Source organism: Planococcus citri, chromosome 1, assembly GCF_950023065.1.
Source record: "Planococcus citri chromosome 1, ihPlaCitr1.1, whole genome shotgun sequence".
Lineage (NCBI taxonomy): Eukaryota > Metazoa > Arthropoda > Insecta > Hemiptera > Pseudococcidae > Planococcus > Planococcus citri.
The window spans coordinates 19,493,880-19,519,193 of NC_088677.1; the positions used below are offsets into that span (position 1 = coordinate 19,493,880).

General features: G+C 38.9%; 1 protein-coding gene across 8 annotated transcripts in view; it reads left to right on the forward strand.

The window, feature by feature from the left end:
* Positions 1-4,237: 4,237 nt before the first annotated feature.
* syd (JNK-interacting protein syd) overlaps positions 4,238-25,314 on the forward strand; it is a 36,799-nt gene continuing 15,722 nt past the window's right edge. For 3 of the 8 annotated variants that reach the window (XM_065370291.1, XM_065370294.1, XM_065370292.1), the window contains exons 1-14: positions 4,239-5,455; positions 5,541-5,661; positions 5,797-5,986; positions 6,093-6,252; positions 9,774-9,949; positions 10,041-10,132; positions 10,731-10,766; positions 14,760-14,795; positions 17,190-17,207; positions 22,077-22,134; positions 22,246-22,302; positions 24,521-24,668; positions 24,775-24,965; positions 25,072-25,287. In XM_065370291.1, the coding sequence (XP_065226363.1) occupies positions 5,162-5,455; positions 5,541-5,661; positions 5,797-5,986; positions 6,093-6,252; positions 9,774-9,949; positions 10,041-10,132; positions 10,731-10,766; positions 14,760-14,795; positions 17,190-17,207; positions 22,077-22,134; positions 22,246-22,302; positions 24,521-24,668; positions 24,775-24,965; positions 25,072-25,287 (1,793 nt within the window). In that variant the 5' untranslated portion in view covers positions 4,239-5,161. Of the gene's footprint in view, positions 5,456-5,540; positions 5,662-5,796; positions 5,987-6,092; positions 6,253-9,773; positions 9,950-10,040; positions 10,133-10,730; positions 10,767-14,759; positions 14,796-17,189; positions 17,208-22,076; positions 22,135-22,245; positions 22,303-24,520; positions 24,669-24,774; positions 24,966-25,071; positions 25,288-25,314 lie in introns of all 8 variants that reach the window. The other 5 variants (XM_065370297.1, XM_065370295.1, XM_065370296.1 and 2 more) reach the window with 5 other exon arrangements.

Sequence of the window (25,314 nt, forward strand, 5' to 3'; positions counted from 1 at the left end):
TTTTTTTGGTCGTTAGGTCCCTTTCCGTATGCGCCCTCAGTGGCGTTTGTCTAACTTTGTCACCAAGCTCCTCATATGAAAACACCAATATCATCAAAATAACTATATTTCAAAAATATTAAAAATTGAGGAGGAGGCTGAAGGAGTGAAGACACTTGGGGGGGGGGGTGGCTTGATGAGTGCAGCAGAAAATCTGACGTCATATTCGTGCTTAGTGGTATCGAATCATGCGGAAACGACACCTCACTCATTAATAGTTAATTCTTCCAAAATACTCATTTTACCCCCTCTATGACTCGTTTTTTCAAATTTTCACCATGACGGACCTGCCAAAACAAAAATTTCGAAAAAATATATGATATTGAGGGGTCGTAAATACATCCAAAAAACATGTTTTAGAAAATTGTTCCTCGCAATTTTCATTGTTAAAAAACATGAAATAAGACAAAAAAACGCCATTTCGAGGGGTATATATGAAGGGAGGGGGTTGACATTTCTGACAATATTCACCAAAAAATATTTGATTGGAATAACGAGTATGTGGTTCACCCATTTTCCCCCCCTATTTGACTGGACTATGAGACAACCACGAACGACAGTAACGCGCGCGAACGCTACGTAACTTCCCACGATAGCGCCGTGGACTATCATGCCCAACCCCCGGAAAATATGACGCGTGGTCAGTTTTTATTTTTTTTTGACAATGTTGCACCAACTCAAACTCGTTGAAACTTTTATGGTATAATCTTGACTAAATAACGTATTTTAGGGAAAAAAATGGTGACTGTACCTCCGCAACTTCTTTACAAAATGGCCGCTCAAAATTAATTTTCAAAACGCCACAATTTGGTGAAAAATGGTCCGAAAAATTTTGAAAAAATTTCAGGGGCTTCCCCTCACCCTTAAGAATCGATACAAAAAAAACGCGAAATTTTTATCTACTTTTGGCGAAACACTGGAAAATAAAGTTTAAAAAACACATTTTGGCCCCTCCCCCCCCCTGAAAAAAAGGTCTGGGGGTCTGAAAATTTTTTGAGCGTATCTTCTCATCATGGGTAACCTTTGGTGTGAATTTCGTCGAAATCCATTTCTGGGCCCAAAACCGTACCTTATCCTCCTATACCCTTTTTCATCATGATCAAACATCTTCATTCATCTGCGATCTTTTACGTGACAATTTATCTGAATCAAAATTAAAGGCGATAAAATTGTGTCTAATCTAAATTTGCGATAGATTATACCCTCGTTTTAAGAAATTCTGAAGCCTGAGCAGATTTCACTAAATAAAAACTGCGTCTTAATTTTGACTGGCTAAGTCAACTGGGGGTGGTTCCAAGTCGTTTTGGAGCCTCCAATGACTTTTTAAAAATTCCATTTTTTCAAAAAAATGCGATAAAATCTGTCCATATCAACTCTACAGCACGTATTCTCTCGATCAGTCTCACTGTCCCTCCTTAAGTCCTTATATCAGCACAGACTATCCCTATACAAAGATGAAAGATCCCTATTCATTCATGACGACCTTCCGAAATTAAAAAATGCTTAGACCTAATTAAAAAACTTGACCTTACCAACTCGATATAGAATCTCACACGACGGGTGTAATAATCAAGTAATTACGAACACCAAAAAAAAAAAAAAAGTAAAACTCAGAAAGTTAAAAAATACCGCTCGTTCGTTTTTCAGCATTGTCATTTCTCAAGTTCTAACCCCCCCTCCCCCCTCCCCCGTAAAATATGATCTTGAAATTTTTAGAATTCTATCTTGCTTTTAATAACCACCTTTTTGAATTTTTTTAATCTTCATTTTTTATGGATATAAAATTTTATTTTTAGCACCAACTGAGAAAAAGAAAAATGAGAATATTTAAATGTATAGGTATTTCATGTTGACCGATGATTAGTTTTTTTTCTGATTTCAAAGGTACCTACTGATAAGCGCAGATTTTGCGTTCCAACACAGCTGACTTGTACGAAATTTTTTAAACCATACAAAGGTAGATCGAAAGATAAGGCAAGATTCATCACATCATCGCCTGCCAGAATTTCAAATGCCAAAGTGCCTATTTCGATTTTTGGTGAATTTCTAAAAATCAAATTCAGGCCAAAAATGAGGGGAAAAAATCAAAATTTTACCTAATTGACCAAGAAAGATGCAATTTGGGATATACCCTATTTTCGACACGCCAAATCGATTGGAAACTGTTTCAATCCGTTTTGAGCAGTTCTGGAGCCTCCGGCAAACTTTTAAACCCGAAATCCCCACAAAATTTCATCAAATAGAGTTGGAAAGCCAAAATTCATTCTGCAAACGAATTTCGATACGCCACGAATTCGACTGCAGGTGGATTTCAGGTCGTTTCGGAGCCTCCAGCGACTTTTTGAAAATTACTGGCAATTCCAGTAGATTTTTGAACCTTGAAATTTCCTGAAATTTCATCAAATGGAGATGGAAAGCCAAAATTTATTCTGCAAATACGCAACAGAATCGACTGCTGCCTCCAGCGACTTGGACTTGCACGAAATTTTTTAAAACGTACAAAGGTAGACCAAAAGATCAGGCAAAGATTTCACTTGTCAAAATTTTAAGTGCTGAAGTGCCTTTTTCGATTTTTGGTGAATTGTTAAAAATCAAATTTAGGCCAAAAATGAGGAAAAAAATCCAAAGTTTACCAAATTGACCAAGAAAGCTGAAATATGAGACACACCCTATTTTCGACATGACAAATCGATTGGAAACTGTTTCAAACCGGTTCGAGCAGTTCTGGAGCCTCCAGCAGATTTTTGAAACTCGAAATTTCCACAAAATTTCACCAACATAGAGTTGGAAAGCTGAAATTTATTCTGTGAACTAATTTCAATGCGCTACGAAGTACTGCAGGTGAATTTCAAGTCGTTTTGGAGCCTCCGGCGACTTTTTGATTATTCCTGGAGCCTCCATCAGATTTTTGAAACTTTAAATTTTTACAAAATTTCATCAAATGGCGATGTACAGCTTAAATTTACTCTACACTCCAATTTTAACATCCTCTGAAGACGACTTCAAGTGGGTCCAAATCATTTTGGAGCCTCCCAACGACTTTTTGAAAATTACTGGAGCCTCCCGTAGATTTTTGAAACTTGAAATTCCCGAACCATTTTATCAAATGGAGTTGGTAAGCTGAAATTTACTTCGCAAACTAATTTCAATACGATATGAAGTCGACTACATGGTGTTTTCAAATGGTTTTAAATGATTTTGAAGCTTCCAGCTACTTTTTGGAAATTTCAATTTTCCAAAAAACACCACATGACCTCTCAAAAAGTCGCTGAAGGCTCCAAAACGTCTTGAAATCCACCAGCAGACGACTTCGTAGCGTATTGAAATAGTTTGTAGAATGAATTTTGACTTTCCATCTCAGCTCCGTTTGTTGAAATTTTTAGGAAATTTATAAAGTTTCAAAAATCTGTTGGAGGCTCCAGTAATTTACAAAAAGTCGCCGGAGGCTCCAAAACGACTTAAAAGTTGAAATTCCCCTGCAGTTGACTTCGTAGCATATTGAAATTAGTTTGCAGAGTAAATTTCGGCTATCCAACTCCATTTGATGAAATTTTGTGGGAATTTCGAGTTTCAAAAATCTGCTGGAGGCTCCAGAACTGCTCGAAATGGTTTGAAACAGTTTCCAATCGATTTGGCATGTCGAAAATAGGGTGTATCCCAAATTTCTGCTTTCTAGGTGCATTTGGCGAAATTTTGATTTTTTTCTCACATTTTGGCCAAAATTTGATTTTTGAAAATTCTTTAAAAATCGAAAAAAGCACTTTAGCACTTGAAATTTTGACAGGTGATGAATTTTCGCTTGCTCTTTCGATCTACCTTTTTACGGTTTAAAAAATTCCTTGCAAGTCCTATGTTGGAACGCAAAATTTGCGAAGCTCGAACTTGATAAGTTGATAAATATATAAATGTCAATGACTCAATGACAATATGAAAGAAATTTGGGGTAAATGAGAATAAACAGACGTGAATAATAAGTACATTTCGGCATCGCCGTATGTAATATTCCGTGTTGATGCTAAAATCTTTCCAAGTCCAGCAAAAGAAAGTAGATAAGGCAAGGCGAATCGGTCCTCTGAACGACGCGTCTGATTGGTCGAGTGTCACATCCCGCGTGCGATGTCAAAATACGCGAACCGCAGAGCCTTGTGAAGTTGTGATGTGAATTTATCATTTACCGTTAGTTAGTAAAAAAAGATAACCACGCAAGACATCAACAACAAAATAGATTACGACTACGTAATGAAAAATGATAAAGTGTTATAGAAGTTGGACTTTCACGGCTTTATACGATTTTTTATAAATTGAATTACGTTGAACATTTAAACAACTGCAAAATGTGATTAATTTTATACCGAGGGCACGCGTTTATTACAGTCACCTGTTTCTAACTAGTTTAGCATTATCATTATATCACGTTCGCAGGTCGAGAGTTGAATTCTTTTTTGGTTGCCTTTAAATGTCCAGTATTTTCATTTTCATTTTTATATATTCTTTGCCAGAAACTCGCGAACATCGCTAGTTATCGCGAGAAAACAACGCGATATGATGTAATCTGTTGGTTCGAGACATTGCCAGAACATTTGCGAACATCGGCTCAATTCGCAGTATATCTTTACCTCTACCATCACTCGAGCCAGCATTTCAATTCCATCCATTTATTCGAGTACGAGAATCGGATACCGAATGATGATGATGATGATGAAATGACGCGATTACTAAAGATGAAATTTCGAACGTGTCCGATGCTGTCTGTCGAGTATTGATTTCTTCGAGTTGTTTCAAACGTACCAACGACTTTTTACGTTTCACTTGGTTTTTACGTAGGTACATATTTCGTGAGAAAGCGTAGGTATTGGCGTGTAATTTCAGTTCCAAGTTTCCAACTACCCAACCCAGCTACCTAGTATCTAGTACGTCTCGGGTGCGTGCGAATTGGTTGCTCAGCGTCAGCATCAGCAACGCCGCGTCGCGGCGGTAATGTTTTCCAATTACGTTTCGGAAATCATCGTTATCGGTTTATAATAAAATAACGTACGTACCCTAGCTCGATCCCTCGTGTAATCGCAATCGCCATCGCCAATAATAGCTTAGGTACTCGAAAAGCTAATCAATTTCGAACGCGATGGATCAAGAAACGGTGTACGGTGCGAACGAAGATTCGCATATCGTCATGTCGGAAAAGGTGCAAACGCTAGCCGGCAGTATCTATCAAGAATTCGAAAAGATGATGGCGAAATACGACGAAGATGTGGTGAAAGACCTGATGCCATTGGTGGTGAACGTGTTGGAATGCTTGGATTTATCTTACACCGAAAATCAAGAACACGAAGTCGAATTGGAGTTGCTGCGAGAGGATAACGAACAACTGGTCACTCAATACGAGCGTGAAAAACAACTTCGCAAATCCGCCGATCAAGTAAGAATCTCGACGTACTCGTAAGTCGTAGTTTGTACGTTACGTACATATATGTAAATGTATATCGCGTTGTATTGTTTCGCAGAAATTATTGCAAATAGAAGATGCTCTAGAAGACGAGAGAAAAGATTTGTCTGAAAAAGTAGAAAGTTTAGAATCCATCGTTCGCATGTTGGAGTTGAAAGCTAAAAATTCATCCGATCACGGTTAGTATACTGCAGTATCTATTTCTACAGATGTATTCGTATAGTACGTGTGTATGTAGTATGTAACGGTACTTGCAAGCAGTCTCTGTCTGTCTGTCTGCGTTACACTAATTGGACGTCTTTTCTCGACCGTAGTTTACAGATTAGAAGAAAAAGAGCAAGAAATGAAAAAGGAATTTGCGAAATTGCACGAACGGTACACGGAGTTGTTCAAAACTCACATGGACTGCATGGAACGAACCAAGATTTTGATGGGTACCGGAGACAGAACGGACGTGTCCGCTAGATCGAGACTGCCCGCCATGTCCATGTCTCATATGAGCAGGTCGGCGATTACATTGCCATTACATTACATTACGTTACAATATTACGTCACGTCGCGATTTTATGTATTACCTACTTTTGACGTTTGTGTTGGCGCATACGACTAGGTCGTCCGGCCCGATATCGTTCGGATTCAGCTCTTTGGAGTGTTCGACGGCGAACGTGGCCAAATCAATCAATAGTCCGGTAGAATGCTCGACGATTTCAGCTTCACCGCCCGACAGTAATCAGTCGAACACGAGTTTGAAAAACGAACTGAACGCCGAAGTAAGACGCGTACACGTTTACCCTAATCGCACGCAGACGCCGCGCCGCGCACAGTGGGACCTGAGCAGAATTTAGGAGGAAAAAAGTCCCTTTGAATGTAGTAATTTTGGAATATGTCTGACTAGAAGTATTTTTTAGCGCTGAATCTGAATATGATATCAATTTTTTACTATGGGCATTAGGGGGGTGAGAGGAGGGGGTAACATCATAAAAATAGGCTTAAAAACCATGGTCATCTGAGGGTGGGAAAAAGGGAGAGGAAAGGGGTAAAATCATAAAATGGGTTTATAAACCAATATGGGTATCCTCATATATGTTTTTTGGGGCGCTGAATCCGAATCCATTATTAGGTTTTGTCCATAGTAATCGGATGTCCAATGGTTTTATAATTTTTTTTTTGAATTTTGGCAGAAGAAGGGGCAAGGGAGGAGGTGGAACGGATAGAGAAGCCCAGATCGAAAAACTAAGCCCATATTCGGATTCACCGTCTCCAAAAACATAACAAACGATACGTCACATGGTATTATTTTTTTTCAATTTTGGATCATAAAAGGTGGGGGAGGGGTGGAAAGGGTAGCGAAGGCCAGATCGAAAAACTAAACGCATATTCGGACTCAGCATCCCCAAAAACATAACAAACGATATGCCACATGGTATTATTTTTTTCAATTTTGGATCATAACGGGTGGGGGAGGGGGTGGAAAGGGTAGAGAAGGCCAGATCGAAAAACGAAGTCGATATTCGGATTCAGCGTCTCCAAAAACATAACAAACGATACGTCACATGGTACGCGTATTTAAATTTTTTTTCGATTTTGGATCATAAAGGGGCGGTGGGGGGGTGGCGGTTCACTACGTTAGGGGTACGATGTTTCAAATCGGACATGAAATTTGCATTCAGCACCAAAAAAAAAACAATTTTTACCCCTCAAAAGCTGGATTACCATAGAAAAAGGTTTCCTGCCCCCTCCATTTCATTCTGATTCCACCATAGGGGGAGAAGTTGCAAACTTATCTCATTGGTTGAAACAAATTATGAGAAGGTATCAAATTTAGCATCTTTCAAAACCAAAATCATTACACCCCAGCCGGAATTCACCCTAAAAAATTTGAAATTAGAAAATTCAGGTACTTGGAAAATCACTAATTTTGATGTAATCTATAGAATAAAACGATTTTTGGACTTTTATTATGAGAAAAATCAAGTATACGAGAGGTGATTTGGAAACAGCATGAAATTTCGCGTCTTTTGAGCCCAAAACCATTTTTCTGAAAAAATTTTTAGATAGAAAAAAAAAATGACTAAATATAACAGTTTTTTTTTGCAAAATTTCAACGTTTTTGGCTGCTAAAACCAAAAATTGCAAACCAACTAAAGCTCAGTTGCAAAAAATTTTCGATTCTTTCAAAAGTCTACACTTGGTGTCACATTTTCTTGCATTCGAAATTTTTTTAACTTACACCCCAATTTTTGAAAGCCAAGTTGACCATTTTTTTGAAAATTTCAAAATTACAAATTTTTTCTCCATCTTCAACAGTTTATAATTACATTATAAATAATTGTAAATTCAAAATTAAGTACATTAATAGAATCTACATCCCTTCAGCTTTCATTTCCATGTTTCAGAATTTTCCTACCTAGTACCTACTATTTAACTCACGCAAACTTGAAATGTACAACACCGCGCACTTATCAACATTCATCATCATCAATGTCATAGTCCCAAGCGACTAGTGTGCCCCCAACAACGACCGCCACTCCTCTCTGTCTTGAGCTAGAGTGGCCGCATTCGCAACTGAACCAGCTATCTTTCGGACTGTATCCGTCCATCTTGTTGGAGATCTTCCTCTCCCTCGTGTTCCAGGGACCTTGCCAAAGAGAATTCCCTTTTCGATGTTTTCTGGTCCTCTTCTGGCTATGTGTCCAAAATAACTCATTATCCTGGTCTCACATATTTTATTCAGCCTGTTTGGTTCTTGCAGTTGTTCCACAATTGATGCATTTGTTCGATGCGCAGCAATGTTGCCAATGCCTTATTGAATAATCCCACCAGATTGATCCTAAAAAACCGCTAAAAACCGCTAAATCCCCTAAAGCAAAACCGCTAGACTTCCCGCTAGATTTTCATCATTTTTTTAAAACCTCAAATCACGTAAGAAATGTGTTTTTTTATTTTTCAACACAATTCAAAATTACAAAACTGATGAAGATTCAGGACAATTTGTTAAAATTTGAAAACTGTACGAAAATAACTAAAAAGCAGTGAAATCATTCAAATATTACCAAAGAATTGATGAAATCGAGTGGATGGGTTTTACAAAAATTATATTTAATCGATTTTTTTTTCTTCAAAAATTCAATATTTTTTAGCTGAAATGCTGAATTAGTGAGTTGAAATGGTAAAAGTGGTCATAAAGTCAAAAACGCTAGACTTCCCACTAGCCGCTAGATTGAAAATTTTTGGCGATTTTCTGTGTTCAAAATCGCTAGGAATGGCGGGAAAATCGCTAAATTGGCAACACTGATGCGCAGTGTATGGTATCCTCAGCATCCTGCGCCATACCCACATTTCAAAAGCATCAATTCTTCTTCGATCATCTTGCTTCAATGTCCAGGTCTCCACTCCATACAAGAAAACTGGGAAAACTAGCGTCCTGATTAGTCTCTTCCTTGTTTTTATGGAGATTTTCTGGTTGGTGGTGACTTTTCTCAACCGAGACATCGCTGCTTTCCCGAGAGCTATTCTTCTTCTAATTTCCTTGGCTGATCCTCCATCAGCATCCACCAGTGAACCCAAGTAAATAAATGAGTTCACTTTTTCAAATTCATTCAAAGCTTCAGATTCTGGTAGGTGTCCAGCTCTATCAACTATCATGACCTTGGTTTTCCCCACATTCATGAGGAGTTCCATGTCTTCACTGACCATCCTGACTCGCTTGATCAGTTCTGCCAGTTCCTCTTCACTTGCGGCTATTAAGGTGGTATCATCAGCGTAGCGGAGATTGGAGATTCTTCTTCCTCCTATCTTGATGCCGCCTTCCCAGTTCTCCTGGGCTTTCCGCATGATGTACTCGCCATAGATGTTGAACAACAGAGGCGAGAGTATGCAGCCCTGCCGTACTCCTCTTTCTGACTGAAAAGTGTTTGACTCTTCTCCGCCTACTCTCACCATCATCTCGTTCTTGTCATACAACGATTTGATCAGCTCAATTAGGTGCTCTAGAACTCCCATCTCGCGTAGTATCTCATATAGCTTTATCCACCATCACCATTTTTCACATTCCTAGAACATTGAAGTTCCTCTATCTGTAATTCCAGGAAAAGTGTGTGGGCCAAGTTTTTAATGATTGTATGTGTTACTCCGAAGTATTTTCAAGTAGAAAACAGTGGTTTCGGGTGCATCCGTCAATTTGACTTTTTTCCTCCTAAATTCTGCTCAGGTCCCACTGTGCGCCGCACCGCCGTCGAGTTGGAGATTTATTTTACGTACGCGTAACCGTTAACCCGTTTGCCTTTTCTAGTTGCAGGGTAACGTTTGCGTTGCGGCAATCGACGAAGAACCTTCCGAAAAAGGTTGGTCCGAGACTTTGGGTATGGCGAGTAAAGACAACAGTCCGGATCAAGAATTGCCCGAAGACCTGCCTCCAATTCTATCTACTACCGTCACTCCCGCTGCTGGCAAAAGTCATACGAAAAGGTGGGTAAATAGTAAATACCGAGTACGTATCGCAACTTATACCGCCAACCACTGACCGACCAACCAACCAACGTCGATTACTCGTTTTCAGGGAGCAAAGAAGCGGAAATACTTTGTATCAAGAATTGAGTTTTCAAGATGCCGAAGCCCTCGGAGAAATGGACGACGGAGTTGACATTACTGGTAGGTTGATGCTGTTTCGCTTTCGCAGCTAACGTAAGCCGAGTCCGTCGTTTCGCCCCATACCTACGACATAACTCTGTCGGGTACCTACTGCCGACACGAGCGATTGGGGATTGGGGGATATTCGCTTCGTATGTAGTTTAGAGCGATAGAAAGGGGTAGAGGTGGGCGTAGTTGAAAAATAAGCGGAAAAACTTACAGGTTCCAGTGCGGTGTTTCGAGATGATTATACAATTATAATGTACTATCGCTTCCATCTCGCTAATCTTTGGAGTCGACATTTTTTCAAATGGTTCGAGTACCTACTCGAAGAGAAATTGGAAATTGGCGACACGGCGGAACAATAAATGATCCGCCGCGCCGCGGTTTATCGCGCATTCCGCCTACAATATCTGTCTGCTAACCATTGAATTGCAAATCGATCATTATGCCGTTTGAAATTGCCTTAAAATTGTAGAGCGGAGCGGCGTGGCGCGGCGGGTCGTCGATTTAGGGGGAAAATGTTTAACAATAGGTACCTACGGTATTATTATACATATTGTATTTACGTATATCGCGCTCGGTAATAATCGGATGTACGAAATTATTTTTGATGCAGGCAGTTGGGTTCATCCAGGAGATTACGCGTCATCTGGTTCGTACTCGTCAATAGCTTACGTAGCTTATTTATTTACTCGTATATTAAATGGTAGCCTGTATTATCGCACTTACGTTAGTATGTACGATACATGTACCTACAACTACATGTACAATGTATGTACATACATACTATATGTAGTATATCGGTTAGATATTCACGCGTAGCGTAATGTCCGTTCTCTTATTTTTAAAGCGAGTTCGGCGCTCGCTGACGCCGATCATCTTCCGCGTCCTATTTTGGATCTGTTTTACAAGTTTGGTATTTCTTTGCGCCGCGCCGCAGCGTCGCTTTCCATTTATGTACTCGTAGTGTTGCGGATTATTGGTCTGGCCGAATATGAATTTGAAAAAACAAACAAACGAATGTGAAACTACACGTACTCGTACATTGTATTACATACGAGTATGTACAAGCGAGGCGCGTGCTGAAATTCAGTTTTCACATTTTGTAAGCGCGTAGAAATCTGGAAACGCTAATCGAACTTATACGGTATTTAGTCAGTTTTGCGAGTACATATGTACCATACCTTATCTATTCACCTTAGAAACGATGTCTACTTTCTTCTTTTTTAGTCTATGTACTTTGTAATTTGTATACGGACCGATGCGAATACACTGCTTTTTTTTTTGCCACACTTTGCAGGTTTGTTTGTACATATTATGTATGTACTTACCTCGAATGCGAACATGTTAAAAATTTACTCGTGTTAAATCCAAAGAATCTTGAAATGCGCGTGCGTTGCCTACCAAAAAAAAAATATATATATATAAAAAATACGCAAAAAATTGGGGAAATGACGAGATTCTTGATTTTTTTTCCTGTCGCTTCGCTCAGGAAATAACTGAAAATCGTTCGAGATGTTTTTTTTTCCTCGTATCCGGTCGACATGCCTAAATTAACATGAAAAACTCAATCTAAATCTAAATCTATATACCCTTCCCCTGCCAGTACTCCAGGAATCTAACTGCTTCATCGTCAAGTGTCCCATTTAATTTTCCAGGATCGATTTTTCCTGATAATTCACACTCAAATAAGTGTCTGTCAGTCTGAACATCACCGCATTCACACAGATCATCATCAGCCAACTGCCATCTATGAAGGTTGTACTTAGACCTTGTGACTCCGCACCTCAATCTGTTCAGTGTTTTCCACAGTCCATATTTCAAGTATTCTCCGCTTGGTAGGGCTTCCTGCCTAGCTCTTCCCTGGCCACCTGCATTCCATATGCGGCATCTATCTGTGCTAGGAGTATCTTTTAGTTCTTCAACTGTTTTCATGAAACTGTGTCTAGATCTGAGGCGGGTTTCTGTCAGTTCTTCATATCCATACATAGGATGCAGTGGATTCTTTAGCACCTTTGTCTTCTCTATCATGGATGCAACTTCACGTCTGACTGCTGGTGGGGCAATTCCACTCAACTCATGTTCATAATTTTCTGGTATTGGCTGTAGGTCATCTATTTTTTCTTCAATTACTTGTTTAAAAGCAGGGATGGAAAACTGAAACTGAAACTGAAAACTGAAATTAACTGGAACTAAAATGAAAAAACTGAAACTGGAACTGGAACTGGAACTAAAAAAGTGAAAACTAAAAACTGATAACAGAAACTGGAACTAATTGGAATTTCAGTTTTTTTTTCAGTTTTCAACTTTTTTTTTCTTCTCTTGAGTTTGCTCTTAAGGCCTTTTTATAATGACTTAATGACCATAGCGTTTCACGTTTTTTTCTACAGAAAAAATTTCAAAGTGCTTTTTTTACGGCAAACTAGTGCATTCTCATTTTGATTTGAAATTTTGCCAGACCGGGACCCTCAGGGCTTCACAGTCACAGCCTCAGCCTCAGCCTCAGAGAAAGGATTAAATAAAATGAAGTTGAACATTCCAAAACGTGCTTAGTCTAATTGAAAAAAGTGATTAGCTTGTTTACATACGATGTTATGACCATTGACCATAATGATGTGTGATATGTCGAAATGTATGTTTTTGAGGGTGTAGATCACGAATTTGACAATATTTTTATCGTAGGGGCGAATGGTGGGGGATGAAGGGGTGAAGACTGTGACAAATTCAAAATTTGACTACAATAATGTGTGATATGTCGAAATGTACTTTTTCGAGTGTGTAGATCACGAATTTGATATTTTTTTTGTAGGAGTGGTGGGTAAGGGGTGAAGGGGGTGACAAATTCAAAATTTGACTATACCTAATGATGTGTGATATGTCGAAATGTATGTTTTCAAGGGTGTAGATCACAAATTTGACAATATTTTTTTCGTAGGGGTGGATGGTGGGGGATGAAGGGGTGAAAACGGTGAAAAATTCAAAATTCGACTATAATGATGTGTGATATGTTGAAATGTACGTACTTTTTCAAGGGTGTAGATCACGAATTTGATTTTATGCCTTCAAAAACATAAATTTCGACATATCAGTAATTTAGTATCACACATCATTATGGTCAAATTTTGAATTTTTCACCGTTTTCACCCCCTTCATCCCCCACCATCCACCCCTACGAAAAAAATATTGTGAAAATCGTGATCTACGCCCTCAAAAACATACATTTCGACATATCACACATCATTATGGTCAAATTTTGAATTTTTCACCCCCGTTCACCCCCACCCCTCACCCCTACAAAAAAAATAAAAACTGAAAACTGGAACTGAAAACTGGAACTGAAACTGGAACTAAAAAAATGAAAACTGGAAACTGAAAACTGAAAACTGGAACTAAAAAAATGAAAACTGAAAACTAGAAACTGAAACTGGAACTAATATCATTTCAGTTTTCCATCCCTGTTTAAAAGATTCCCAATTGGCCTTTTTGAAATTGAATCTTGGAGGTGGGTTTTCACATTTAATTGGGCTGATGACCGCCTTAATTTCGCATATGATTGGCCTGTGTTGGGTTCGGGGAATTGGATCTGCTACTCATTTGTGACATAGACTTGAGATTTGCTCCGAAACAAAAATGTTATCTGGGTTATATCCGCGTTTCCATCTTCCACTATTGAAGGATGCTGGCAGTTTTGCGTCAAAGACCAAGCTCAGCTGCTGTTCTTCAGCCCATTTCTCCACTAGGTCACCATCTGTATCATTTTCAGCATATCCCCAGCTTACACTATGGCTGTTGAAGTCTCCAACTATTATTCTTGTTTTTGTGGGTGGGACATTGCTGTTTTCTGTCCAAGTAAATTCTACATTTGGTGGTTTGTAAACTGATGAGATTGAGCAGTTTCCCATGTCGATTGTTAGAATCTCAACATTATTTTCATCAGTCAGTGAAGTACTTATTACCTCCATGTTTAACTTGACTAGTATGGCACTTCCATATTTCTCATGAGGTCTGTTGATAATAAGTTTGATTCCTTCAATTTTTGGCTTCCGGCTTTCTCTGCGCCTGTGTGTTTCTTGAATGGCGATCACATCTATGTTCAGGTTCTTGACCATTTCAGCTAGTATAACTTCCTTTGGCCCTGACAGGCCCTCTATATTTATGGACATGAACCTTAAGGGAGGTGTCCTCGTCGGAGGCCCTGAGAAGGTCCGTTTTAACTTGGGTGTAGGGTGCATGATCGACCGGTGATGGGATGATTGGCCAGTAGTTGAACTACTGTTTCCAGGGGACGCCAGCTTATCAAGAAAATTTATTCACAGTTCTTAAAAAAAGCATTCGCGGAGGCTTATCCCTTGCCCCCCATTCGAGATGTTGAGATATGTACTCGTATTACGAGTGTTATATACCTACGTAATTTCTACGATATTTTCGAACAATATTCTTAATGTTTTGGTTAAATTTGCTTACGACCGCGAGATAGTGATTAGCGCAGTCTGCTTACATTTTCTGCGGTTACGTTCTAACGTTCGAGGTGTATTGTAAACAAACCTTCGAGCGAATACTTTTATTTTTTATCATTTTTTTTCTTTCGTTTTGTTTTGTTTTTATCAAATTTGTTGCATGTTCACGCCTATGTTCACTGCATCAGGAAGTGAAAATAGCTCGGAGAATCAACCTTGTTCCGGTACGCCCATCTTTTTTTTTTCTTCTTCATCTTCTTCTTTTCGTGTTGTACTCGTAATATTGTTTGTAGCGCCGCTTTTTCAACTAACCTAACTCATTTTTCGAGCCTATCATACGTGTCGCTGCGGTGTGGGGTGTGGGGTGTGAGGTTATACAGTTGTACAACACTCGTACGTAGACGTATGTACACTCTTTTCTGTACGAACTACGAAGGCCGAGGGCATAAGGTTTAAATCAGATATCCGCGCATGCTATACCTAGGTGGTACTTACTCGTACTCGTAGGTAGAGGTACTTTTATCGGACATGCTGGTAACGGGTGCTTAATTTTTAAGACTGCACAATGCACATGGTACAGATGAAAGAGTAGCTGGGTTGAGTGACTGGTGTACTCCTGAAAAAGTACCTATCTACTCGTAAAAGCAATCGCTACTTTGTTTTCGCCGGGCCGAGTGATGAGTAGGTATTATAAAATTTGGCTAATGAACGGCACGATGCACGATGCACGAATTACGAGTACTCGCTTGTTTTACGACGTTGTACATACTCGTAGGTATTGAATAATTCGAGATCACCCGATTCGTTCGAATATTCAATTTTTTTTTTTTTTGATTTAATCCCTCCGCGTCTCCGAAAACGCTTCATTTTTTTCTCTCTTCTCGTTACAGATCGGGCTGTAACGAGAAATCGAATCCAAAAAAATAAACGGGTATTCGTACTCGGCGACCTCTAATGGGTGAAAATCAACACGTCGCTCCACATCCACATTTTTGTTTGTATCTATTTTTTTCTGTCTCAAAACTACGACGATTTTTGGAAAATGAGCGATGGTTTTTTTTTCCAATTCGGCGCCCTCGAAAACGTGAAAACCTCGAAAACTACGCCTTTCACGCCGTTTTAATTTTTTCGATATTTCCATCAAATAGCCGTATTTAAAGGCATCAGTTCGAGTGGTGGGCGAGAGAGTTGGCGAGATCGGATTGAATGAATTAGCCGATGTTTAGAATCAGGGCGTCTTCGCGAACTACGTTGTACTACCAATCGGCAATCGGCAATGCCGCTTCGGTTTTATAGAGTTAGTTTCAGATACCAGCGCGGTGGTCTTTGTGTCTACCCGATCGCGATCCCCATTCCCCTCCCCATCAAAGTTGGTGCAAAAATTTCATTTAAAAAAATAGTTTCGTCGAAAAAAAAAAAGGGTAAAAAATGATCTCGATACCTAGTTGTTCCATGTACCACGAGTAAGATGCTCGTAGGTTGGCAACGGAAACGGATAGGCGTTGGAGTGGAGTGGAGTGGAGTAACAAAACAGGCGTCGGCGTCGAAAGAATTGCATACTCGGTTCGCCGTAAATACGTAATAACGTAATCCTACCGTTGGTACTCGCCAGTCGACAGTGGACACTCGAATTTACGGCAAACCGAGTATGCAATTCTATTAACACGGTGGCAATGGCATACACATACACATACACCCACACCCGAGTACCTACTACCTAACCTACTACCTACTAATACTCGTATATAGGCCTCTATTTACTCGTATTACTTACCGATACTCACATACTCGTATATGTATCACGAGTAATATACTCGTCGTAGGTACATACATATAAGTACATATATAATATATACCTAAACCATACTCGAATCGGTGAGAACAGAAAGGGACCAAGTCACAATTTCGGAAAAAAAAATTTCACGGATATGTGGGTTTTGAAATACGGCGCGGCGGATCAATGACTTTTTTGTTGAATTTTTTGAATGCCTCAAACATTAACAAACATTTTCGAGAAGACCATTTTTTGAAATTCAATAAGTTCATCTATGTACTGAAAATGAAAAAAGACGAAAAAATTAACAACTTGGGCAAAAAGTTTTACACCTCTGGGGTGGTTTTTGGTCAATTTAAACGAGATAGCAGTCTAAGTGATGTACTTAGATGTAGAATTAAGCCCCATTCGTGACTGAGCAATTTCGAGAGAAATTTTGGCAATTGAGTGCAGAAAGGGTCTAAGTTACATTTGTTTAAGCAGCAACAGCTGCAGCGGCGCCGGCGCACGTGAATATTTTTTTTCGAAACTGCGCTAAAAATTGTGTCTCGGGGTTCTCTTCCAATGACCTTAAGCGTGTTTGTTTACCAAAAATTTTATATTTCCGAATAAATCAGTTTTTTGTTATTCCTAAAAACTGCGAAAATGGACTTGGCCCCTTTCTGTTCTCACCGATCCACTTAATACGACATTTGTATAAGTAACTACGTACCTACGTACCTAGGTATTCGTTTAACAATCTACTAACCTTATTGTTCTTTTTGTTATTGTTTTTGCTTTTTTTTCTTCTCGAAAATGCGCCACATACTCGTACACTACGCATTTGCTACGCGCTGGACTACAGTTAATGACAATTTCTTCGGTAAGATTAACAACTAATTACCTACTTACTCGTACTTTTCTCTCGCTTACATTTACATGTACAGGGTGCCCAGAAATATCGAGTACCCCTAAAAAAGTTTTCTATTAAATCAGGGTGTCCACAAGTCTGGAAAACCTGGAAAAGTCAGGGAATTTCGTAATTTTCACCCAAAATCCCTGGAATTTTGAAAAAACGATCAATTGCAAATTTCACATAAGGACTTGTGATGAAAGGAAAACATTATTTTTTACTTCTCAAAAGTCAAATTTTCAAAAGCTTTTGCCCTCGCGAAGCGAAATCAAAATTTCTAGATAATAAAAATCAAGTGCATCTCGAAATACACATTTACAACAGCTTTCGCCTTCGCTTGGGGCTGTTCTGTTTTCTTTTTCAAAATCAACTTCTTTCAAAAAAAAAAAACATCATTCAAATTCTAAAATTTTAAAAGCCAAAAAAAAACTGCTCGTCCTCACATAAAAAAACCTCGGCTTCATGCTTCTGGAAATGCAAATTTTCAGAAGTTTTCGCCCTCGCTTCGCTCGGGCCTGTTCTCTTTTCTTTTTCAAAAGTTGTTGACTTCATTAAAAAAAAAACACTCCAATATTAAAATTTAAAAAACCAAAAAATGAACTCTTCTCATTTAAAAAAATCCTCGTTTTTAGGCATCTAGAAATGAAAATTTTCAAAAGTTCTCGTCCTCCCGGATGAACAAATTTCACATTTTGATGCCTCCAAAAATCCAAAAAAGAAAAGAAACATTTTCAAAAGTCATAAATGAATAAGTATTGTATCAATTGGCCAAATTTGAGGCATGATTTTACTCATTTATTTATTTACTTTTAATTAAAAAAGTTGATAATCAAAGTTCAGCTGTGAAGTACCCAGTTCGAAGAGAAGCGTATAAAAAAATTACACCCCCCCCCCCCAAAAAAAATCTTCTTCAACTGAAGTATGGGGTGAGCGTATAGAAAATTGAAAAAAATAGTCTGGAAAAATGGAAAAATTGGTCTGGAAAACCTGGAAAAGTCAGGGAAAATCATTTCCAGAAATGAGTGGACACCTTGTTAAAATACTTTGGTTGGTCACAGTGAATGATACGAGTTCGTGTAATAATGATAGCACATGATTGGTTGTTGGACTGGAGAGATAACATTCCACCAATCATACGCATCTATTTCACGTTGCCAACCTACCTACGCGTATATTTTTAATGAAAAACTTTCTTAGGGGTACTCGATATTTCTGGGCACCCTGTACGTATGCACTCGTACCTAGATATGTATGTACGTACATTACGAGTACATACTACAGACTATGAGACTACACATACTGCTAATTTTCTTCTCATACTACGTATGTACGTCTACGTACCTATTTGAAGGGAGTTGAACGTATGTAATGTTAACCCTTAAACACCCAGGCTAATCCTGAGATGTTGTGTGAAAATGCTTTCAATTTCCTGAATTAGATCATCACAAGCCTCACATTAACCCACAGTTTGCCCCCCCCCGCCCCTTAAAGCCGTCTCGTAAAAGCCGTACCGATTTATTCAATTTTCCTTGAAAACCGAGAAAGCAAAAACCCCAATGAGGTCAATCATGGAACTGAATGATATAGTATCATTAGGTGTACTGAATGAGTGAAAGCATATCCCCAAAGAACACCCCACCCCTTTTTGGGGGGCAAATTTTCAAAAAAGTTGGGATAAAAAAATTGGACCCATGCTCCATTTTTGGATAAACATATTGATGGTAGACCCTTCACAAAATGAAATCATGAAAGGTGTGAAAATGGTGGACCAGAGCGATTTTTTAAACATTTGATATGCTTGTCTCGATAAAAACCTGAAAAAACAGAGCATGAATATGCAGAGTACATAATATGGGAAATTAATCTAGTTGGCTTGAAATGTCAGAAACAAGAATTGAAAGGAACACAGATGCTTTTAACAGCACATAAGTTCAGATAATCTACAATCCACCCATCAAATCTGTTTATCACTCCGTGGATATTCTTTCTCGATATTTGTCACCAAATAGTTACATCCTACAAAGGTTAGCAGTACAATTGTTTTTCTGCAGAAATATCTAAATACGTTTATCTACCACTTTGAAAAGCTTTACACTGTCAAATTGCAGCACTCTCCGGCATTTCATAATGTTCAAGCATTCATGAAGAAGTCACTATCCCTCCTCGATCATAGATAATGTAGTTCTACATCATGAAAATTGCACGAGCAGAAGTCATCGTTTACAATCATGAGATTGTGCCTAGCATATGACTACAGGATTCAGGGGATTTGAGATTCAGTAAAAAGCTTTCAACTGTTGTTCAACCACAACTCTGAACTTTTGAATGTTTTGAGAAATTCCTGCTGAAGTTGATATTCTTTCTTGATATTTGTCATCAAATAGTTACATCCCACAAAAGGTTAGTGGTACGATTGTTTTTCTGCAGAAGTATCGAAATAGGCTTATCTACCACTTTGAAAAGCTTTATGCTGTCAAATTACAGCTGTCTCTGGCATTTCATAATGTTGAAGCATTCATGAAGAGGTCGCTATCCCTCCTCGATCATAGATAATGAAGTTCTACATCATGAAAATTGCTTGAGCAGAATTCGTTGTTTCCAATCATGATATTTCATGATGTTGAACTACACTATCAATGATCGAGGAGGGATAGCGACCTCTTCATGAATGCTTGAATATTATGAAATGCCAGAGACAGCTGTAATTTGACAGCGTAAAGCTTATCAAAGTGGTAGATAAGCCTATTTCGATACTTCTGCAGAAAAACAATCGTACCACTAACCAGGGCTTGCAAACCGAAACCAAAACCAAAACCAAAACCCCCAAAAACCGATTAAAATTGCTCAAAACCGAAACCAGGAGCGTTATTTTCCCACAACTAAAACCAAAACTGAAACCGGGAGCGTTTATTTCTCAAATTCAAAACCAAAACCGAGAGCGTAACCGATTGAAAACTTGGTAAAATTAAAGTAAAAACTGATGCTAAAGGTGAAAAGACCTGAAAAATAAAAAAGTTGACAAATTTGGCACTAACAAAGTGCCGCTTTCTAGGCACATATACAAAGTTTTTGAAAAAGTGATCACTTTCTTGGCCTTCTTCCCTCTAAAAAATGGAGAAAAAAGGAAAAAACCGAAACCGATTCTTTTGAAATCAAACCGTTTCAACAAAACCAGAACGAGAGCAAATAGGCTACTATCAACTGACAATACTGGCAACTCCATTTAAAATACATTGGGCGTTTTTGTCGCAGTAATAGCGCGATCTGAACGGCCGGGGTAAACACTAATTCTTATCAAAAATGCTCTGATTGGTTAGTTTGCAACTGGTTTGAATCTCGCGCGTCCGCGAAATTCGAATAAGCAAATCAGATGCTTGGGGTAGTTGTGGTAATGATTTAGTTTCACCCTAGGCCGCTAGGAGGCTAAAACACCATTTTTCGATGGAGTTGCCAGTATTGTCAGTTGATAGTATTTGACGAGAGAGATAATATTTCAAAAAACCTAAACCAAAACCGAAACCTTTACTTTTTCAAAAAACATAAAACCGAGAGCGATATCTATCCGGTTTTCAAGCCCTGCCACTAACCTTTTGCGGGATGTAACTATTTGTTGACAAATATCGAGAAAGAATATCAACTTCAGCAGGAATATCTCAAAACATTCAAAAGTTCAGAGTTGTGGTTGAACAACAGTTGAAAGCTTTTTACTGAATCTCAAATCCCCCGAATCCTGTAGTCATACGCTAGGCACAATCTCATGATTGTAAACGATGACTTCTGCTCGTGCAATTTTCATGATGTAGAACTATACATTATCTATGATCGAGGAGGGATAGTGACTTCTTTATGAATGCTTGAACATTATGAAATGCCGGGGAGTGCTGCAATTTGACTGTGTAAAGCTTTTCAAAGTGGTAGATAAACGTATTTCGATATTTCTGCAGAAAAACAATTGTACTGCTAACCTTTGTAGGATGTAACTATTTGGTGACAAATATCGAGAAAGAATATCCACGGATTGATAAACAGATTTGATGGGTGGATTGTAGATTATCTGAACTTATGTGCTGTTAAAAGCATCTGTGTTCCTTTCAATTCTTGTTTCTGACATTTCAAGCCTACTTGATAATATTTCCCATATTATGTACTCTGCGTATTCATGCTCTGTTTTTTCGGGTTTTTATTGAGACAGGCATATCAAATTTTTAAAAAATCGCTCTGGTCCACCATTTTCACACCTTTCATGATTTCATTTTGTGAAGGGTCTACCATCAATATGTTTATCCAAAAATGGAGCATGGGTCCAATTTTTTTATCACAACTTTTTTGAAAATTTGCCCCCCAAAAAGGGGTGGGATGTTCTTTGGGGATATGCTTTCACTCATTCAGTACACCTAATGATACTATATCATTCAGTTCCATGATTGACCTCATTGGGGTTTTTGCTTTCTCGGTTTTCAAGGAAAATTGAATAAATTGGTACGGCTTTAAGGGGCTGGGGGGCAAACTGTGGGTTAATGTGATGCTTGTGATGATCTAATTCAGGAACTTGAAAGCATTTTTTCATAACATCTCAGGATTTCCTTGGGTGTTTAAGGGTTAATGTACCTATGAGCTACCCTGCTAGCTGCGTCAGTTGTGATTTTGAATCGATAACGCATATCTACCTATCTATATACTAATATACGCGTAGGCTTATTAGTTATTACGCACTATGTGGTAACATTATTTAACGTTGCTGCTGTCAGTCGATGTCGACTTGTCATGTCGTACAGCGCGACGTCCGCGTCCGCGGGCCTACAATTTTTCACCACTCGGCTCGAATTTATCCTGTTGCAGGTATGGGAAAAGAAGTAGAAAATTTAATCATGGAAAACAACGAACTGCTAGCAACCAAGTGAGTCAGAGTCGGCTTCGGCTCTTCACCTCATAAGCGATACGCATTACGCTATAATTTTTAAAATCAAAAGCGACGGGTTTTTTACTTACGATTGTGATATGATTGCAGAAACGCCTTGAACGTGGTGAAAGACGACTTGATTATGAAGGTGGACGAATTGACTAGGTGAGTAGTGAGTAGTTGTAGCTGTGGCCGTGGACGTGGCCGCACAGTGGGACCTGAGCAGAATTTAGGAGGAAAAAAGTCAAATTGACGGATGCACCTGAAACCACTGTTTTCTACTTGAAAATACTTTAGAGTAACACATACAATCATTAAAAACTCGCCCCACCCACTTTTCCTGGAATTGTGTTGTACATTTCAAGTTTGCGTGAGTTAAATAGTAGGTAGGAAAATTCTGAAACATGGAAATGAAAGCTGAAGGGATGTAGATTCTATTAATGTACTTAATTTTGAATTTACAATTATTTATAATGTAATTATAAGCTGTTGAAGTTGGAGAAAAAATTTGTAATTTTGAAATTTTCAAAAAAATGGTAAACTTGGCTTTCAAAAATTGGGGTGTAAGTTAAAAAAATTTCAAATGCAAGAAAATGTGACACCGAGTGTAGACTTTTGAAAGAATTGAAAATTTTTTGCAACTGAGCTTTAGTTGGTTTGCAATTTTTGGTTTTAGCAGCCAAAAACGTTGAAATTTTGCAAAAAAGAACTGTTATATTTAGTCATTTTTTTTCTATCTAAAAATTTTTTCAGAAAAATGGTTTTGGGCTCAAAAGACGCGAAATTTCATGCTGTTTCCAAATCACCTCTCCTATACTTGATTTTTCCCATAATAAGTGTCCAAAAATCGTTTTTTTCTAGAGATTACATGAAAATTAGTGATTTTTCAAGTACCTGAATTTTCTAATTTCAAATTTTTTAGGGTGAATTCCGGCTGGGGTGTAATGATTTTGGTTTTGAAAGATGCTAAATTTGATACCTTCTCATAATTTGTTTCAACCAATGAGATAAGTTTGCAACTTCTCCCCCTATGGTGGAATCAGAATGAAATGGAGGGGTCAGGAAACCTTTTTCTATGGTAATCCAGCTTTTGAGGGGTAAAAATTGTTTTTTTTTTTGGTGCTGAACGCAAATTTCATGTCCGATTTGAAACATAGTACTCCTGACGTAGTGAATCGCCACCCCCCTCCCCTTTATATGATCCAAAATCGAAAAAAAATTAAATACCATGTGACGTATCGTTTGTTATGTTTTTGGGGACGCTGAATCCGAATATCGACTTCGTTTTTCGATCTGGCCTTCTCTACCCTTTCCACCCCCTCCCCCACCCTTCATGATCCGAAATTGAAAAAAATAATACCATGTGGCATATCGTTTGTTATGTTTTTGGGGATGCTGAGTCCGAATATGCACTTCGTTTTTCGATCTGGCCTTCTCTACCCTTTCCACCCCCTCCCCCCACCTTTTATGATCCAAAATTGAAAAAAAATAATACCATGTGACGTATCGTTCGTTATGTTTTTGGGGACGGTGAATCCGAATATGGGCTTAGTTTTTCGATCTGGGCTTCTCTATCCGTTCCACCTCCTCCCTTGCCCCTTCTTCAGCCAAAATTCAAAAAAAAAAACTATAAAACCATTGGACATCCGATTACTATGGACAAAACCTAATAATGGATTCGGATTCAGCGCCTCAAAAAACGTATATGAGGATACCCATATTGGTTTATAAACCCATTTTATGATTTTACCCCTTTCCTCCCTCTTTTTCCCACCCTCAGATTACCATAGACAAAAAACTAATATTGGATTCGGATTCAGCGCCTCAAAAAATATATATGAGAATACCCATATTGGTTTTTAAGCCTATTTTCATTATTTTACCCCCTCTCTCCCCCTCTTTCTCACCCTCTGATGACCATAGATAAAAACTACCATCGAATTCGGATTCAGCGCCTCAAAGAACATACATGAGAATACCCATATTCATTTTTAAGCCTATTTTCATGATTTCACCCCCTCCCTCCCCCTCTCCCCCACCCCCTGATGACCATAGATAAAAACTATCATCGAATTCGGATTCAGCGCCTCAAAAAACATACATGAGGATACCCATATTGGTTTTTAAGCCTATTTTTATGATTTCACCCCCTCCCCTCACCCCCCCCCTAATGCCCATAGTCAAAAATTGATATCATATTCAGATTCAGCGCTAAAAAATACTTCTAGTCAGACATATTCCAAAATTACTACATTTAAAGGGACTTTTTTCCTCCTAAATTCTGCTCAGGTCCCACTGTGGGCCGTGGCCGTGGCCCGTCCTCTGGGGCATTAATTCCGAAACCAGCGTATTTATTACACGTGCTTATTTTACTGCGGTGCAGCGAACAAGAAATGTTCAAGGAAGAAATTAAATCGTTGCAAACGCTCAAGTCGAAATTAATGCAACGTATCAACGAATTGGAGGACGAGGTGAAATGTGCCAAAGAAGAAGCTGAAAAACTAGCCAAGTCTAATAAATCGGATGACGAGGTGAGATTTTTTGCGCCTCCGCCTACGCCTCCGTATCGCGTTTGTTTCTCAGTTCACTTTTCTATTTTCATTTATGTATTTCGCTTCTTTTCTTTTCTTCCTTCAGGAAGATATTCCGATGGCGCAGAGGAAACGATTCACGCGAGTTGAAATGGCTCGCGTACTTTTAGAGCGCAACCAGTACAAAGAGCGTTTCATGGAGTTACAAGAAGCCGTTAGATGGTCCGAAATGATCAGAGCGACAAAAAACGATCCGGCTTTGGATAAGAAAAATAAGCACGGCGTTTTTTGGAAATTGTGAGTACCTACTTGTACTCGTACCACCGGCGAGTGTGTATTACGCGTGTGTGTGTGTGTCTGTGTACGTTTGTGACGGTGCGGCGGTGTTGTTGTTTTTGCGCAGTTTTGGTAGTCTGTTCAGCGGCAGCGGCGATAATCGAACCGGCATCGGTGGCGGCGGCGGCGGTGCTTCCAACACTTATCAAAAAAAGGACATGCCTTTGGGATACGTACATTACAACGCGCCCACTTATCACGTCAGCCCGGCTTTGGAAACGATGAGAAGACGTCACATCAACGATCGTCGAAGAGGCTTCGATTATTTCGACTCGAACGACGTGTAAGTTTCGCGTTGGCGTTTGCGTTT